The 18,725-nt window shown below is 39.8% G+C and overlaps 1 protein-coding gene and 1 pseudogene across 1 annotated transcript; both read right to left on the reverse strand.

The window, feature by feature from the left end:
- Positions 1-9,688: 9,688 nt before the first annotated feature.
- LOC106323040 lies at positions 9,689-12,732 on the reverse strand (annotated as a pseudogene).
- Positions 12,733-14,262: 1,530 nt separating this feature from the next.
- LOC106323039 (cysteine-rich receptor-like protein kinase 41) lies at positions 14,263-17,421 on the reverse strand. The gene is made up of 7 exons (XM_013761201.1): positions 16,549-17,421; positions 15,850-15,963; positions 15,619-15,752; positions 15,322-15,532; positions 15,002-15,245; positions 14,774-14,924; positions 14,263-14,688 (listed from the first exon to the last, which is right to left on the reverse strand). The coding sequence occupies exons 1-7, from the start codon at positions 17,396-17,398 to the stop codon at positions 14,380-14,382; spliced, it is 2,013 nt and encodes a 670-aa protein (XP_013616655.1). The 5' UTR covers positions 17,399-17,421; the 3' UTR covers positions 14,263-14,379.
- Between the last annotated feature and the right edge of the window lie 1,304 nt (positions 17,422-18,725).

The following is an 18,725-nucleotide window of genomic DNA, read 5'->3' on the forward strand; positions in this document are numbered from 1 at the left end:
ACGCCTTCCATCAGAAACCATCAAGCCGTCTACGGAAACAGCCGACCAAGTCTCATCAGTCTATCCCTTTCAGTACGTCGCCAGTCCTGATTGTATCCATCAAACCACTTGAAGCAGCACCCCGCATCCAGACAGAATTGATCCAATCAGTACAAGGAACCCTTCCATACTCGCGTTCCCGTGTGCGTTCCCGTGTCCGTTCAGAACTAACCAGAGACGCACCAAACCCACCGTTCAGTTTCGCAACCGCCTGTATACCCGTCAATCCCACTCGACCCAGTACACAGCCGATTCAGTACCCAGTTATCATCGCTCAGTACGCGGAAAGACGGATTAGAATCCGACCGGTCTCTTCTCTGCGATCTCTGTCTCTCTCGATCAGAATCACCCTCTCCCGGTATTTTTCTCTGTCTCTCTCCGGTATCATCAGTACGATCTGATCAACGTTCGGATCAGACGGAGTCACATTAAACAGACAGACCCGCGGCCATATCTGAGACTCCGATCGGCCCTCGGGCCTTCTCTCTCTCTTTCCGATCAATTTTTCCTCTCTCTCGGCTCTCTCCCTCCTCTTATCTGTCCAGAACCGTGTAGAGAAAAAATGTCCTTCCATTTCCGCGGAAATCAGATTAAAAGGAGTTGGCGGTTACTCCTTGGCCTTAACCGTCCAAGCCAGTTATTACCCGCTCTCCTTCAGTTCGGAAATCACCTTTTTCCCGTTCCATAGCTGCTCCTGGACGGTTTTAACATAACTCCCCGGCAGTTCCATAACTGTTCCCCGTCAGATCAGGCTTATAACTGCCCGCGCCTATTTTAATTCATAAACTGCCCTCGAGCAGTTTCTTTCTCGGTTCCGTAACTACCCTAGCAGTTCCCGAACCCATCAACTTTCCCAGCCAGTTCAGATAATCCAGTACCGTAACTAAAACAGTTCCCAACTGCTATGCGAACCGCTCTAGCAACTGTTCCGGAATTGCTTAGTAACCGCCTGAGATAACCACCCTGTAACCGCCAGATTAACTATTCCCGCCATCAACTTGGCCTTTTAGTACGCACTTAGCTCAGTATCCATTGCCATCAGAATGTACATCAGTCCGTCCATACAAGGACTAACTGATATCGGCTGACATGTCCAGCTGCCTTGCTGAATCCGTCCAGCTTAGTCCGACAAGCTCAACTGCTATGTTCGGACAGACAATATCATCTTAATCTGACTAGAACTATTCAGATGACATGTCCAACATGTCTGTCCCGTTTGATCAGTCCGACCTTGGACTGATCCAGTTCAGACTGCGGGACGGGGATGTTACAAGTCTCCCCCACTTGGAATGAACTCGTCCTCGAGTTCAGCAGTCAATAGAACTTTGTTCTATCCAATCAGAACAGTCTCCCCCACTTGGAATAAATCCCAATCAAACGGCACTCATGCCTTGACTCAATACTCAGGCTTTCGGTCACTCGACCATTACTGTGTTCCGGACTTCCGGATCACAATCACGCTTGGAGTTGATCTCAGATATCAATTATTCGATCCGGTCTCTTTACCTTTTTTTTTATTTATTTTAAATCTCAACAGACTCGGTTTAGTGCACCAACTCACTAAGCATAGTAGTCCTTTCTTCCGAGCAATCTCTTGGTGTTTGGGACACACACTGTGGCGAGAACGCTAGACTCCCAACAGTGCTGACCAATTTACCTCAATTCTCGAAGTGTTAACTCACTATCTTAGTTAAGTTTTTCCAGCTTAAACCTTAACCAATCACAGTCACTTATTGACTCAGTTTTTTAGTCCTTCCAGAACTCAGTTCCAACCAGTCTCAGTCCAATCCGAACTTGACTGTTTGATTCTCGCACTCCAGTGTTCCTTAGCATGGCCTAACTCCGAGTACTAGGAACTTAATCTTTTCAGAACGCATGGATCTCATCTTGATCCCTACAGTTGTTTCCTCGGATCACTCCCTGATCCTAACCATTCCGGACCACTTATGACCGACATCAGCTTTTCTCAGATCTTTACTGATCTTTACTGACACCTCCGGATCATTCTTGATCCTTACAGACATTTCTTACCGGATCCTACACTTGATCCCTTGCACAGTTTTCCTTTCGGACCCTCAGTCCTTCCCGGTTCACAATTTCAAAATGGCAAACTCATCTAGTTCCCATTGACTCAGTCACGGTTATGTCTTGAAAACTCAGCAGTTCCCAACGACATCAGTTCATACAATACGTACCTAACACACAGACGTCCTACAGACATGTGATGGTAAACTCTCACTAGTTCCCATCCATGCTTTCATCGCGATCGGAAACCGACAGTAGTGAACTCCTTGAGTTCCAGTAACAGTACAGTTATGTCTTGGAAGGTACATCTCCCATAGACATCAGATTGGTTTTCGGTAGACTACGGTACAGACACGCGATGGCGAACTAATCTAGTTCCCACCGACGCGATTACAATTATGTCTTGGCAACTCTCGGTCCCACAGACGTCAGGACAGTACACGTGATGTCAGACAGTCATGTCTTGGAAACTCTCGGTTTCCATAGACGCTAGGACAGACCGTATCAGAACAGTTATGCCTTAGCAAACCCATTTGGTTCCTAAGGGCATATCATCACCACTAACACTAATGTTTCAGTATTCCCACTTGTCCAGTTAATCAGACACTTAGTCTGGTCTAGCATTATCATTCCAAGTCATCGAGCAGCCGTCCAGCAATCCAGCTAAGTCGTAATGAGCATCTCAGCCATAAGCACCTAGACTGATGTAGACTCTCGCATGAAAGGAATCAATAATCTAAACTCAAATGATCGTCCCAAATCATTGAGCCGTCGTCCAGCAATCCAGCAATCCTTAGCAAGCATCACAGCCCCTAAGTACCTTGTCTGATCTAGACACTCATGATAGGAACCGATCATTTACTACTTTTGAAGCTCTGACCACAACTCATCATCTATGGCATCTTGTACCTCCAAGTAGTTTCTTGATCACCTAACAAGTCTTTGGCAAGTACACCTGACTTCCAATCTCTTGTTCCGATAATCTCAACTCCCAGACCGCACAAACCTACCAAGACGATCAAGCTTAGTCAACCTCGTCTTGACAATTCCATTGTCCTTTTCTTTGTACCCAGACTTGCTTACACTCGCCACTTGCTATGTGTAAGTCTTACACAGATTTTTCCGAATCCTTTCATGGAACTTCCAGTTTCAATTTCCCGGACCAGCTTGTCCATTACCTTGAAAATCTTAGAATCCATCTAAGCATTCTCAACAGACGTTTCATTCGAATGTGAGTCTCTGTACTTCACATTCCAGCATCAGTGCCTTAGCCATTAGTCCTTAGACTCTTCCATGGACTACTTGTCCAATTCAGTTTTTCCGATTCCCCGACTCTTTTCGGTTATCTCTTAGCAATCCATCTATTACCTTAGCCAGTTCATTGGGATTCCATCTCAATCCTCGGACCACCTGTCCAACTCTGTTTCCGTTCACAACCTTCAGCTCATCCACTCGACTATTCTGCCTTGGACTTTTCCGCTGAAGTCTTCTTTCCAAATTCAGTTATGGACGTCTTGTCCATACAGAGTTAAACTCATCAGCTCCATATCAGACATCATTGTCCTTGACAGTTCCTTGTCTTACTTAGAATTTTCTGAAGCATCCCTGGCTTCCTCGAGCCACTTGATTCAATCCAAACTCCAGCAAGCTTATTATCCTTAAGCTTCAGAATACACTTCGTCAATCTTTCCCGTTTCTTCACTTCAGAATCCGGATCCATTGACTTAAAATAAACCTCTAGGTTGTTTCCAACACTTAGAAAAATTTATTGGATAACTCTCTTGAGTAATCCCGAACACCTTAAGCAATCCGATCATTCTCCAAATGATCTTAACTCAGACTCATTCAACCAATCCAATCATTCATCAATGATCTTATCTCCGGTTTCTTTACAGTTAGACTTCCAACTTACATTTGCCCATACAAAGTGTAAGTCCGACTTGATCACTCCCAAGATCAAATCTCTCGTCGGTTTTCCAATGCTCGCGCTTAGCATTTTCCACGTCCGTTCGGTCTAGACAAATCTTGAATAATCCTTCCAACTCTATCCTAGAACCGTAATCGCTCTGATACCACTTGTTAGGCCCCGACCCGATTTCCTTACCGCCAGTACGACCCCAGTTCGCTTACCTCGACCAAACTGGCCCTATCCGAATTTATTCTCTTAACTTAGGGTTATTATCCAGTTTTCCTCTAAGAGGTTCAGTTCAGTACACAAGGTTCGCTAAGTCTAATCCAGCAACTTAGCAGTCTACTAGTAATCGCAGCATAATGAACATGTACCTTACTGCCTCGGTACTTTGTTATCTGATAATCCATCCATATACTCCTTCATTGTTGTCTTCCTGCTTCCCATCCGTCTTACCCATCCAGCTCGATCAGATACTTAACCGAATCCCCTTGTTCCTTAGTCACTCAGCCAACCATCCCCACGTGACCCAAGTAAACAAAGAGAGACGGCTTGGGTTCCAACCAGCCATCCAGAACAGACAGTACGCCGGCCTTGCTAGCGCCCCAGAACCAGTCCCTGATCACACCTGGATCAGTCAGCACACAGTCGGATCCACAGCCCTCGATCCATTCAGTTCTCCTCACGGCCATCCAGCCCTCAAACCATCCGGTTCCAGTATCACACTCCCTTGAGCCGTGCACATCAGTACACTTTCTAATCCAGTACAAGTCTCGGTTCAGTCATGACCGATCCATCAACACTCGGCTCTATACCATAGCCGGTACAGAACACTGAGACTCGATCCGAGTCCTAACCGCCAGTATCACATTCCAGCAATATACATCTGTTAACCGCCCCCAGATAACTCTTGCCGTCTGATCCGCATCATCAGTACAGACGCCTTCCATCAGAAACCATCAAGCCGTCTACGGAAACAGCCGACCAAGCCTCATCAGTCTATCCCTTTCAGTACGTCGCCAGTCCTGATCGTATCCATCAAACCACTTGAACCAGCACCCCGCATCCAGACAGAATTGATCCAATCAGTACAAGGAACCCTTCCATACTCGCGTTCTCGTGTGCGTTCCCGTGTCCGTTCAGAACTACCCACAGACGCACCAAACCGGCCGTTCAGTTTCGCAACTGCCTGTATACCCGTCAATCTCACTCGACCCAGTACACAGCCGATCCAGTACCCAAAATCTTGTAGGAATTGATCCGAGCCATACACAGACCCTTCGGTATGTTGACTCCAGACCCGCGACCACTGCTTCTCGATCTTAACCACCGCGGGCTATAGTATGCATCGCGATCCATCAGTACACAGAAATGTCTGTACAGATTAAGCCGGCGGTCCCTTTCCAGCGGCTTTCGCACCGTCCGATGGACTGTAACCACCGTATACCGCAGTAAGTACATCGCGCGATCCTTCCTTCAGTTCATCAGAACGGTCTGATAGCATGAGCCACCGCATCCAATAAAATCGCGAACCATCAAGACGCATGCTATCAATCAGAACATGGCTTCCCTATCATCGCTCAGTACGCGGAAAGACGGATTAGAATCCGACCGGTCTCTTCTCTGCGATCTCTGTCTCTCTCGATCAGAATCACCCTCTCCCGGTATTTTTCTCTGTCTCTCTCCGGTATCATCAGTACGATCTGATCAACGTTCGGATCAGACGGAGTCACATTAAACAGACAGACCCGCGGCCATATCTGAGACTCCGATCGGCCCTCGGGCCTTCTCTCTCTCTTTCCGATCAATTTTTCCTCTCTCTCGGCTCTCTCCCTCCTCTTATCTGTCCAGAACCGTGTAGAGAAAAAATGTCCTTCCATTTCCGCGGAAATCAGATTAAAAGGAGTTGGCGGTTACTCCTTGGCCTTAACCGTCCAAGCCAGTTATTACCCGCTCTCCATCAGTTCGGAAATCACCTTTTTCCCGTTCCATAACTGCTCCTGGACGGTTTTAACATAACTCCCCGGTAGTTCCATAACTGTTCCCCGTCAGATCAGGCTTATAACTGCCCGCGCCTATTTTAATTCATAAACTGCCCTCGAGCAGTTTCTTTCTCGGTTCCGTAACTACCCTAGCAGTTCCCGAACCCATCAACTTTCCCAGCCAGTTCAGATAATCCAGTACCGTAACTAAAACAGTTCCCAACTGCTATGCGAACCGCTCTAGCAACTGTTCCGGAACTGCTTAGTAACCGCCAGATTAACTGTTCCCGCCATCAACTTGGCCTTTTAGTACGCACTTAGCTCAGTATATATTGCCATCAGAACGTACATCAGTCCGTCCGTACAAGGACTAACTGATATCGGCTGACATGTCCAGCTGCCTTGCTGAATCCGTCCAGCTTAGTCCGACAAGCTCAATTGCTATGTTCGGACAGACAATATCATCTTAATCTGACTAGAACTATCCAGATGACATGTCCAACATGTCTGTCCCGTTTGATCAGTCCGACCTTGGACTGATCCAGTTCAGACTGCGGGACGGGGATGTTACACACATCCCTATTTTGAATTCCAGAATAGTGCTTAATTGATTCTCTTATAAATTGTATACATTCATAATTTGATTTCCTACCAATTTCCTGATACCTAATATTTCTATTCATTGTTTAGCTTGACTCTATTCTCGCATACTTGTTGTATAACCTTGGTCTATGTGGATTTGATCTCTTCTTTACTATTATGATTTGTTGTGCACTTGTAGTATGATTAAAGAGTCTAAACTTTGAGCTATCAATAAGCTGAACATTTCCTAATCTGTAAAATATCTTCAATAACTCGCAAGAAAGTGTCAATGGACAATGGTTAACAACTTTACCAGAACTTAACTCACTTCTTAGCCGGAAAGTAGATCATGATCTTTGTAGGAGCACCAAACTCTCCTCAAGAGTTTTTACCGCCATAGAAAGATCATGTGTCTGGCACATCACGTTCGTGGTTGCCACTGCAGTGAAGCATAAGTAACTTAAACCCACTGCATGAGACGATGAGAAGAACAATGAAAAAAGAGACATGAAAAATCAGAAAGAGGAAAAAATGTGAGAGAATCTTAAGCAGAGGGAATGAGAGAAGTAGATTAGAAATTTAATGTTAAAGTATATGCTCAGTTATGTTCGGATATATTTCGAATATCAATATTTTCCAAGATTCGGATATCTAATCTCTTCTAAGTCAACATCCGTTCGGGTATTTTTTATATTTTGGTTTGGTTTCGGTTTGAGTTTTTGTAGATCAAAACCCAAACCCAAAATGCAATCCAATCCAAAAATGATCAAACCATACGAAAAATAAAAATTAAATGCATCTCAAAAGCTTCAACCATCATTTTGACACAACTCACATGTGTAATTTAATTTCAAATGCAGCTAAATTTCTCATAATACAATAATCAACATTATAATGAGCCAGTTTTAAGACTCCTCAGCGCGCCACGTCAGCATTTTGTGGGCTCCACCTTTAAAAAAAGTGAAAAAATAAAATGTCAAGCCCATGGCTCGAACCCGGGATATTGACATATAAAGACCAACATTTATACCACTAAACTAAAAGATACTTTGTACATTGATGGCCGAAACTAATATATATTTATGAAGGTCAGTTTAATAATGTCCCACAAATAAATAAAATGATTTACAAATCACATTCTCTATTATTTGCTGATTGATTTGTGGGCTTATTTTTTAAACTCGCTAGCTCATCTATTACATCAGCTTATACATTTGATTAAAGCCTAAACCTATCTTAATAAACCATAAAACTGGCCCTAAAAAGCCTGCAAGTCGTTAGCTCTTCGTCTTCGACTGAGACTTATGGTGTTTCCCAATCATGCGCCTCCCCTCCAATACACAGACGCTACTGTCTAAACTTCTCCAATCAAATCCATGGAACTCTTAGTCTCCCTCTATCTCTTCATCTCCCCCTTTTTACGCACACCATCAAAAACGTTAGCATCTCATAACTGATACGAACGGCTTCGCTATATATAGGTCATGCTAGATCCAGGAGTCAAACCTCTCATATCTATGAGCATTGTATGACTGACGATGATGCGGGCCCTTTAGGGGTCTTATGAACTCAGATGATATAACCCAGTTTGTCATGGTGGTCACCACGGTCAGTCCAAAAAATATTTAGGGATAGTCATCTATTTTTTCTCAAGAAACATGTTGATGCTAAACAATTTCTGTTGAATATAGTACTTTCATGCATATATTTAACAGAATAACATCATCTAATATAACACACACGTACAAGTGTGTTTCAGACTGCCAGCAGCAACAAAACTCCAGACGTGGATTCCCAATCTATACTACCAGCAACAACTGTTAGCTACACGGTTCATGTGCCCAGGAGAGCCGAAGAAGTTGATGAAGCAATGCCAAGCTTTGAAAACGAAGAAAAGAGGCACGTGAGTGATTGTTTCAAGTCCATCAAACCGTCATCCTCACTTAGCTTATGTGTCAATGAAATAACCATTTTTGTATGTTTTTTCCTACTTTCAACTTTGGTTGTCTTTAATTATCTGTAAACTATCTCCCACCAGGAGAAGAGTTACTTGGTTTTTAAATAAATGGGAAGGTTGATGGGTCTATGCATTTCGTGAAAATAAGCATGTCTTTTGCTTCATGCATGAGAACATGTTCAGATAGTTACATGGCATCGACGTTAAACAATGCAACAAAGAAACCAACTAAAATCCAATAGCCACCAAAACAAAACAAAAACAAAAGTGACATAAGCACACCATCATATGTTCTTCGGTGGGAATTGGGATGCAGACAACTAAATACCAAAAATATATATGTATCAACTGGTCTTCGTTCACAAAACGTCCTACACGTAATCAACAACAAACAGCTGCCTCCCTACTAATTCCACCACCTCCGACTCTCTGCTTTGCCAAATAATTTCACGCACCAACACAAGTGTAAGAACAACATAACTAACAACGCTAACACTAAATAAAACTGAACAACAACATCATACACAAATAACTCCGCGCTTGCGCGGGGCTCGGCCTCTAATATAATAAACAGGTAAGAAAATGAAGAGAGTGGTAAAATCCGTTTCTGGTTGATAATTGATAGTAACTCCAACATACTTTTTTTAAAACTCATGTGACACTTGTCACTCATTTAAAGATCAAAACGTTAAAATTATGGCAGTTTATGTTTGAGAGAACTAGTGTAGTCTGTCCATTGATGACGCCCTTGGGGAGTAAACTAGACATAGGGATGCTATATATATAGTGGATCAAAAGATACCAAATGTGTGTGATGGTCGAGGCTTGTATTCTTGAAGAACTCATTGATGAGTAGTCGTTCTTGTCCATCAAGGCAGAAGCCTAAAAGCCTAAGGAGATTCACTTGGTTTGTGAACTAACTGTCTTCTTGTCATGATTTCATTGGCAATTTTTTGACAGCTATATCTTCTCCAGAATCAGGCAATCATAAAGACGCACTTAAGAGACTAAATCATCAAATAAGTGTCTTAAGATCATAACATAAGAAACAATTAATGAGAATAGCTACTATTATCAAAGTTACTTCTAAAATCCTATTTAGAGGACCCTTACAGATAAGTGTCCCTATATCATTATATAGAACATAAAAGAATAACATGTTATCAAAACTTATTTTCATTTCAGATGCAGCTCTTGACCATTATTTACTGTTCATATCCTTGACAAATTGTTTACAACACTATCAACAAGTTTTGTTCATCAACTGGATTCAGCAATCATGCTGAAGTAGATTATAAAGCAATATAATTACAGACGGATTAACGAGGAACTAACTGAGTGATTGAAACACTATTGAAAGACGGAATACTACTTGTGTGATTGCCTCTTGATGATGATGATTCTCCATCAAGTGGGCAAAAACCAGGTTGTGAGGGTCTCGGTAACGCGAAAGAGCTCGCACTCAGCATTACAACAACATAAGCCATTGTTGGTCTACTCTCTGCATTCTCCTGAACACACAACAGACCAATGTGAATGCATTTCATGATCTCATCACTTAGACCTTTTGTTTCAATCAGAGTTGGATCCACAATGTTTAACACTTTCCCTTCTCTCCAGCATTTCCATACCTACACATATAACATAAATTAAGGGTTGAAGTTGAATCCAAAAATAAAAAAATAACTTTAAGGTTTTACTTACATAGCTAAGGAGGAACAGTGAGGTTTCTTCTTCTGGAGACCAGTTGTGTTTCTTTCCTGTAATGATCTCAAGAACTAGTACACCGAAGCTAAATACATCAGTTTTCACTGAGAACTGCCCGTTCATCGCATACTCTGGAGCCATGTAACCGCTGAACAACCAAATAACCTTAGGTTTATGTTCTTTCACGGAATTGATAGAACTAGAAGGGCACTTTTGTTTTCGGCAGCTTACTAGGTTCCTGAAACTTTGCTTGTAAACTTGATCTGATTTGTTTGATCTGTATCAAACAACTTAGCCATTCCAAAATCCGCGATTTTCGGATACATTTCATCGTCCAATAGAACATTGCTTGCTTTAAGATCTCTATGAATAATTTTGATACGAGAATCTTCGTGGAGGTAAAGAAGACCTCGAGCAACACCTAAGATTATCCTCTTACGCGTTTCCCACTCCAGGATTATTCTCCTATTATAATCTGAGAAATAAGACAATTTGATTCATTCATATTTAGTTAAAGATATTCTCTTATTTAGTTAAAGATAGAGATGCTTGTGTTTAATTTTTAAGGTACCTACCAAATATGTAATGCTCGAGGCTTGTGTTCTTGAAGAACTCATAGATGAGAAGTCGTTCTTCTCCATATAAGCAGAAACCTAAAAGCGTAACAAGGTTCCTATGTTGAAGTTTTGCGACCAATGAGACTTCGTTCTCATTGTCTCCTTGTCCTGATTTCATTGACAATCTTTTCACAGCCACCTCTTCCCCAGAAACAAGAACACCCTGGTTGGTTTTTGAAGAACATGTAAGAGAGATTTAATCATCGAAACTGTGTAATTATGATCATAACATTAAGTTATAAAATCAATCAATGAATTACCTTATAAACTGCACCAAAGCCACCTTCTCCAAGGTTGCTAGTCTTATGGTATCAATGTCCATTTGAAATAACTGTGCATCTTTAATCTTACTGTCTTTGACATCTTTTCCTGATCAACAAACAATAAAACCAGAAGGGTGTTGAAGTTATATAAAACTCTCATAGAAAATAATTGCACCTAAATATTTCATTTTGACCAGAACCCCACCTTCAAGACTTTGTTTTTCTTTTCTTCTATCCCTTGTCAGTAAGAAGTAAATACATATTATGATAATGACTAAACCAATAACAGAGCCAACTGTGGCAATAATACTTTTGGTTTTGCTTATTCCTGCCCAGAGAAAAAAAAAACTATTAGAACCAAGAAACTCTTGGTAGCGAATGCAGACAGACTACTCTGTTTTTGAGGTGTAACAGAGTAACTGATGCAGAGTACTCTGTTCTTTGCTTTTTTATATAATTAAAATAATAATCTGTTAAATATGTTTTACCTGTTATTGTTGATCGATCAGGGCCATCAGGCTCATACTCAAAATCTAAAAGGAAGAATCTCAGGTCACTCTCAATCTGAAAATTACAACTCGGACAAAACCATCTGATCCCAATTCTCCCTTCCGTCGCGTTCTGAATACCATAAAGGAGACATCGGTTGCAATCTTTATGAGACAAATCAGGCGTGCACTGCGTGGTGGCGTAGAATCTGGTGTAAGGTGGAGGAGCAGGACCATCTCCTTGAGCATACTTCCTCTTAGAGTCACCTCTTGCAGCTTGGAGTATGAGATGGTTAAGTAACTTGCTCTGCATTCGAATAAAATCGGTTCGGTTTGCAGTAGCGTTGTTTGGGTTCACAGCCTCCATGGCAGGGGACGTTTTGAGTTTCCCAAAAATGGGCTTGTCCGAGTAACGAAACATACATTTTGAGGTACGTATGTGAGCTTCTCTGCTACGTGGACAGTGGGTTGCGGTTAGAATCTGTGCAGCATGGGAGATACAGTTGAGACAATCTAATCGACTGAGTACTCTGTTGCATAGCCCCATGGCTTCGACTTTATCTTTATCTGAGTTTGTTCCGATGGAGAGGTTGTAGAAGTTGTAGGTGTTGGAACGGAGAGATTGGATTGAAGAGACAAGACGTTTAAGGTTGTGGAAGAATTGGGAGTGTAAGAAGTTGCCTTGTTGGGATAGACATAGTGACTTCGGAGGAATATCCCAGTTAGAACTTTTTTTTTTTTTTTTTTTTGATCAAACCAACTTGTATTAAATTTTGAAGAGTTTAAGCTCCATGAAGGGAGAGTACAACAAGGCTACAAAGAGCCCAATGGAATACAGAACATATAAACCTAAGATAGAATGAAAATACAAATCACAACAAGTAAACATTAGAAGTCGCATCACAACGGTTTCATGAGTTTCTTGAACGATTGCATCTCGGGTAACTCTGAGAGTCACAACCACTGCACTAAAGGCAGGGAAGAACTGTTTATATCCACAGATTGTTGTGCTAAGCTTAGAAAAGGGACGAACAAGAAGAAGAAGAAGAAGAAGAAGAAGTGTTGTGGTCGAGACGAAGAACAATAACCTGTCATGGCAAAACTAGACGTTCTGATTCCAAATGTTTAGTTTCTTCCAGGTTCTTCCTAAAAAGGAAAATGTAAAAAAAAAAAAAAAAATTCTCCAACTGTCAGTTTCATGCAAGACCAATCTAGGGGTCTATATGAAAATTACATTTGATGTGATGTGACATGTCTTTAAGTTTAAAGTAAAGATTTGATAAAACGGACTAAAACTGAACGTTATCCATACATTGAATTGATATTGTAAAAATTGAACGTTCTCCTTACGTTGAATAGATATGATATTGTAAACTATGAACGTAATACATACGTTGGGTTACAACCCTTGTAGCAGCCACTTCTTACGAATCCTTTTCTCCTTCTCCTTCACTTGCTTTGTCGTTTCTCCTACTTACATCATTGGCAACCTCCTCACCACGCCATTGACTACGAAAAGTCTCGTAGACAAATAACAGATCAATGTAAGTCCGAACCTTAATATACACTTTCTTTAACCAGCTTGGCTCGAATAAGGATGTTTCTTCAGTAATCAAATAAGTAGACATAGAAATGATGTGTATGGATCATATGTAATAGTCAAGGCTTGTGTTCTTGAAGAACTCATAAAAGAGTCGTCGTTCTTGGTCCATTATATGTGCAGTGCCGGCTCTTATCCATGGCAACATGGTCATTTGCCATGGGTGCATAATTTTTTTTTTTTGTGTTGTTTTAAACATCCATTCAATCTGTTAAATTATCAAAAAATGTTCATAATTAAGTGAACTTAATTTACTTATTAAAAACAAAATAATAAGAAATTTGTATTTTCACCATTAGTTTTGGGATACTTTTTTTTCTATTTGTTTCGGGTCTTAGAGATCAAGTTAAATAAAATGCAGTGAAAAAAAATGCAGAGAACATTTATAAAAAGGTCCAAATTTCGTATTTTGCCCAGGGATATTCTATTGGTTAAGACGGCACTGATCCGACGGTGCGTAAATTTTTTCAGAAGGTTCGAAATCGTTGTTTACTGACCCTGCAATCACCACCCGACCCACCCGAATCACTTCTCGATATGTCACCCGTTCTTTCACTATTCCAGCCCAACCACGCTTAACCCTAGAGTTCTAAACGGATGTGTGACGGAAAAGATAAGTCAACTTTGGTGACATAAGTAGCCAAATCAATTCTCTTAAGCCTTTTCCATATATCACAACTCGGGATATTACAATTCACCTTCACTCATAGAGCCCAATGCCCTCGTTGCGCACTACGACATGTCTCAAGACGCCTCTCATGTCAGAACTGAGATGTTTTAACATGGCTCTGATACCACTTATAACGTTCCGACTGCCCACGGGTATGGGCCACCCAAACCCGCTCTCCCGGCCCGTGTTCCATCCAATCTGACGAACGGTGCATTAATTTTTCCAACCTTGCAATCACCACCCGATCTTTCCCTGTGCTTTGGCCTCACTCGCACGGTATCGCGAATCACTTCCCAATAGAACCATCCTTTCACTAATCCAGCCCAAACACGCTTAACTCTAGAGTTCTAAACGGATGTGTGCTGAAAAAGATAAGTGCATTTTGGTGACATACGTAGCCAAATCAATTTTCTTAAGCTTTTCCATATACCAGAAATTGGAATGTTACAAATGTTTTCCCAGCTATCTCTTCTTCAGAATCAAGAACACCCAAGTGATCATTCAAGTTGACTTTTAAACTTTTTTGTCTTTCCATACGAATTAACGAGGATCTAACTCAGTGATTGTAACTTCATTCCAAGTCATTGTTGATGCAACAAGTATGTGGTCTTCTCTTGATTCTCTATCTCCTAAGTAAAAAGCAGGTTGCAAGGGTCTCGGTAAAGTGAAAGAAGTTGCATTGAACATTACAACAACAGAAGCCATCGTTGGTCTACTCTCTGCTTTCTCCTGAACGCATAACAAACCAATGTGAATGCATTTCATGAGTTCATCACTTAGACCTCCTGTCTCAACCAGACTTGAATCCACGATGTTTAACACTTTCCCTTCTCTCCAGCTCTTCCATACCTATCAACCAAAATAAAAGTTGAAATTAAATCAAGATTCCAGAACTAGAATCCCAAAGTTCTTTTTTTTTTTTTCATTTACTTACATAGCTAGGGAGGAACAATGAGCTTCCTTCTCCTGGAGACCAATTGTTTTTCTTGCCTGAAATGATCTCAAGGACTAGTACGCCGAAGCTATATACATCAGTTTTCACTGAGAACTGCCCCTTCATCGCATACTCTGGAGCCATGTAACCGCTGCAACGACCAAATAAAATTTCGGTTTCTTTCACAGAACTGACAGAGGTTAAATGATTATTTTTGGGGCAGCTTACTAGGTTCCTGCAACTCTGTTTGTAAACCTAGTTTGACTTGGTTGGTCTGTATCAAACAATTTAGCCATTCCAAAATCTGCAATCTTTGGATACATTGCATCATCCAATAGAACATTGCTTGCTTTAACGTCTCTATGAATAATTTTGAAACGAGAATCTTCATGGAGATAAAGAAGACCTCGCGCAACACCTACGATTATCTGATAACGTTTTTCCCACTCTAAGATCGTTCTCCTATTTGAATCTTAGAAAAGAAAAACGATTTGGATCAACCACCTAGAGATAGGGAGATGCTATATATGTAGTAGATCTAAAGATACCAAATATGTAATTGTCAAGGCTTGTGTTCTTGAAGAACTCATAGATGAGTAGTCTCTCTTGTCCATCCAAGCAGAAACCTAAAAGCCTAACAAGATTCCGATGTTGAAGTTTCGCAACTAACGATACTTCGTTTATGAACTCATGGTCTCCTTGTCCGGATTCCAGTGACAATCTTTTCACAGCTATCTCTTCTCCAGAATCAAGAACACCCTAATTAATGATCATTTAAGAGACTGATGAATGATCAAGAAAGTGCGTTAAAGATCATAGCATAAGAAACAAATTAATCTAGCCACCTTATAAACTGCACCAAAGCCACCTTCTCCAAGCTGGTTCCCAGAAGAGAAGTCATTAGTTGCTACTCTTATGGTTTCAAAGTCGAGTTGCAATAGTTGTGCATCTTTAATCTTATTGTCTTGGACATCTTTGCCTGATCCAAAAGCAATAAACAAATAAATGTTAAAAGAGAATTTCAGTAAAGTTTTCTCCCTAGCTAGAGATTAGTCTTTTTGACTGAAAAACTGCACCTTGTTTTCCCTTTCTTCTTTTCCTTGTCAACATGAAGTAAAGGTAGGCAACAATTATGGCTAAACCAGCAACAGAGCCAACAGCGATGAGTATAATATTTAATTTCTTTTCTCCTGAAAAAAAATAATTATTTTAAATATCTATTTTTAAGTTTTTGTCACCAAAATAGTTTTCAAAAAAAGAAAATGACCAAAATAGTTTTTTTTTTTATTTTGAATTTTTTTAATATTTATTTTTGTTAACTATTAATCCTAAATATAGATTAGTTAAACCTAGAATATACGTGTATATTTATTTTTTAGTAAAATCTCTTTCGATCGTTTTTCTATTTGAAAACTATTTTGTGAAAATAAACTAAAAAAAGTTATCATAGAGGATTTCTCAAAAAAAAAATTGTTATAAAAATGAACTAAACCTAAAAAAGAAACAAATTGTAGATTAAAAAGTGATCTCAGTTTCTGTAGATACAACAAGTAGGTGTTCTGTTATTATTATTATTTTAATTTTTGGTAACACATAATTGTAATCTGTTTTTACCAGGTTCCATTGTAAATTATTTAGATATTAAAAGTAAATCTTGTTTTAGGTCTTATTTTTTTGGTTTAAAAGGTTTTCTTTAATACAAAGGTTGATACTCACCATATATAATACAAGTAGAGTACTTTGTTTTTTTTTTTTTTGGTAAAATAGAGTTATACCTGGTTCCGGTTCAGTCTCTGGTCTTGGTTCGGGTGGTGCTGATGGAAGATCAGGCTCATACTGGCTCTGGAGACCGAAGAATCTCAAGTTACTCTCTAACTGAAAATTACAGCTGGGACAAAACCACCTGATCCCTGATCTCCCTTTGGTTGCGTTCCTGAAACCATAGTTGAGACAATCGTTGCAGTCTTTCTCAGACAAATCCGGCGTGCACTGCACGACAGCGAAGAATGTTCTGTTAGGTAGAAAATCAGTAATATTTCCTTGAGAATACTTCCTCATTGAGCCACCTGCCGCAGCAAGTTGTCTGAGTCCGTTCAGTAACTCGCTCTGCAACCGAACAGACTCTCCCGTTGCTGCGTTGTTCAGGTTTTCTAACTCTAATATAGGACTTGTTTCGAGTTTTCCGAAAATGGGTTTGTCCGAGTAACGAAACATACATTTCGTGGCACGTATGTAAGCTTCTCTATGTTGTGGACAGTCATTTGTGGTCAGATTCACTGCGGCTTGGTAGATACAGTTTAAACAATCTGCTCGAGTGAGTACTCTATTGCAGATTCCAATGGCTTCGACTCGTTCTTTAATTCCGACCGAGAGGTTGTAGAAGTTGTAGGTGTTGGAATGGAGAGAAGGGATTGAAGAGACAAGACTTTTAAGATTGTTGGAGAATTGGAAATTGGACAAGTTGCTTTGTTGGGATGATGGACATGATGAATTTGAAGGGATTTCCCAGATAATACCGTCTATATTGACGGGTAATTCTTGTGCTAAGCTGAGAAATGGAAAAATTAATACTATAAAGAAGAGCAAGTGGTGTGGTCGAGAAGAAGAAAAAGAAGAACCTGTCATGACCAAAGTGGATTTTGTTGGAAATGTTGTGATTTTGAATGTTATATAGTTTCTTCAGGGTTTTCTTAATTTATAGTATTATTCTAAACGAAACCAAATGAAAAGGCAAATCCCTTCCAAAAAAAATGTTGAAAAGCCAAGTCTTCGATAGTCTACCCTTTTAAAGTAAACGTAACGTGGCGTTGATTGCGTCAAAGTATGTGGTAGCTGCTGCATTGTTTTTTTTCTTGATATATATATACTAGGGTCGGCCCGCCCTGCGGTCGGGATATGAATTATAAAATAATCTAGAAGTTAAAGTATAAGTATAATAAACATTGGTTGTTCATATGTTTCATGGTCTTAATGTTGTTGGAGGGAGGCCTGCATGGGAGTTTGATGGTTTGTTTGAATTTTGTTATACGCCGTTAAGTAATTGGTAGATACATGAAACTTTTGCTTCAGGTGTACAAATTAAATAGTGTTTCAATGGTAATAACAAAGGAACGGAAACCATAATATTTTTTTCCTATCCGTATGAAAATAATGTAATTTTAATTGTTTCGTTGGAATGAATTGTTTAATTATATATGTCTATGTACTGTGCATCAGTGTCATGGTGAAATTAATTAAACAAATTAATCTCAACATACATAAAAGAGACTTTCAAAACAATTTTCTTGCAAAACATATATAAAACCAATTAACTACGTCTTTTTTGTTAGTTTTCACACAACTTCATTATAAAAACTAGAAGTACAGCCTCCGAGCAAGCACGGGGCCGGTACGTTGTTGATGCGTTGAATAATTATGTGTACGGGATTTCATTGTTTGTGTTTTTTACATATGTTTTTATGGCTTAATTAAAATGGTATTGATGAAACATTAGAAGTTACACAGTTTGATTATATTAATATAAGAATGATCGGTGTATTCATATATGTTAATATTTTCATATTGTAATGATTTGATATCAATAATATTATTAGAGCTTTTGTATTGAGAAGCAGTGGTTCATGGGGTTGGTCAGTGTCAAACGTGTTAGTTGTTACATAGTATAAGGGAAATGAAATAAAAAAATGTGATTTTAAGAATTTTTGCAAATTATAAAAAAATAATAATTTAATGGAGGAAAAAAAAGATACATGTTTATTAGTGTAATGTTCTTTCTGAAATAATGTTGTATATATATTGTTTTAAGTGTAATATATATAAGATTATAAAGTGAGTGATGCGAAGGATAGACTTTTGGTATTTACTGAAACGTATTGTAATTTCACGGTTTTAAAATTAATCATGGGGAGTAATTGTTATTGTGTAAATGTATAAAACGAAAATACTGAACGGT

The sequence above is a fragment of the Brassica oleracea genome, chromosome C2 (assembly GCF_000695525.1).
Source record: "Brassica oleracea var. oleracea cultivar TO1000 chromosome C2, BOL, whole genome shotgun sequence".
Taxonomy (NCBI): Eukaryota; Viridiplantae; Streptophyta; class Magnoliopsida; order Brassicales; family Brassicaceae; genus Brassica; species Brassica oleracea.

Bases quoted from the DNA above. Each gene is read 5' to 3' on its own strand.
- LOC106323039 (XM_013761201.1), bottom strand. From the start codon at position 17,398: ATGACAGGTTCTTCTTTTTCTTCTTCTCGACCACACCACTTGCTCTTC. The intron at 15,533-15,618 runs GTGGCTAGATTA...ATCATTAATTAG, and splicing joins GCTTTGGTGCAGTTTATAAG to GGTGTTCTTGATTCTGGAGA. The intron at 14,689-14,773 runs GTAAGTAAATGA...TTTGGTTGATAG, and splicing joins CATTGTTCCTCCCTAGCTAT to GTATGGAAGAGCTGGAGAGA.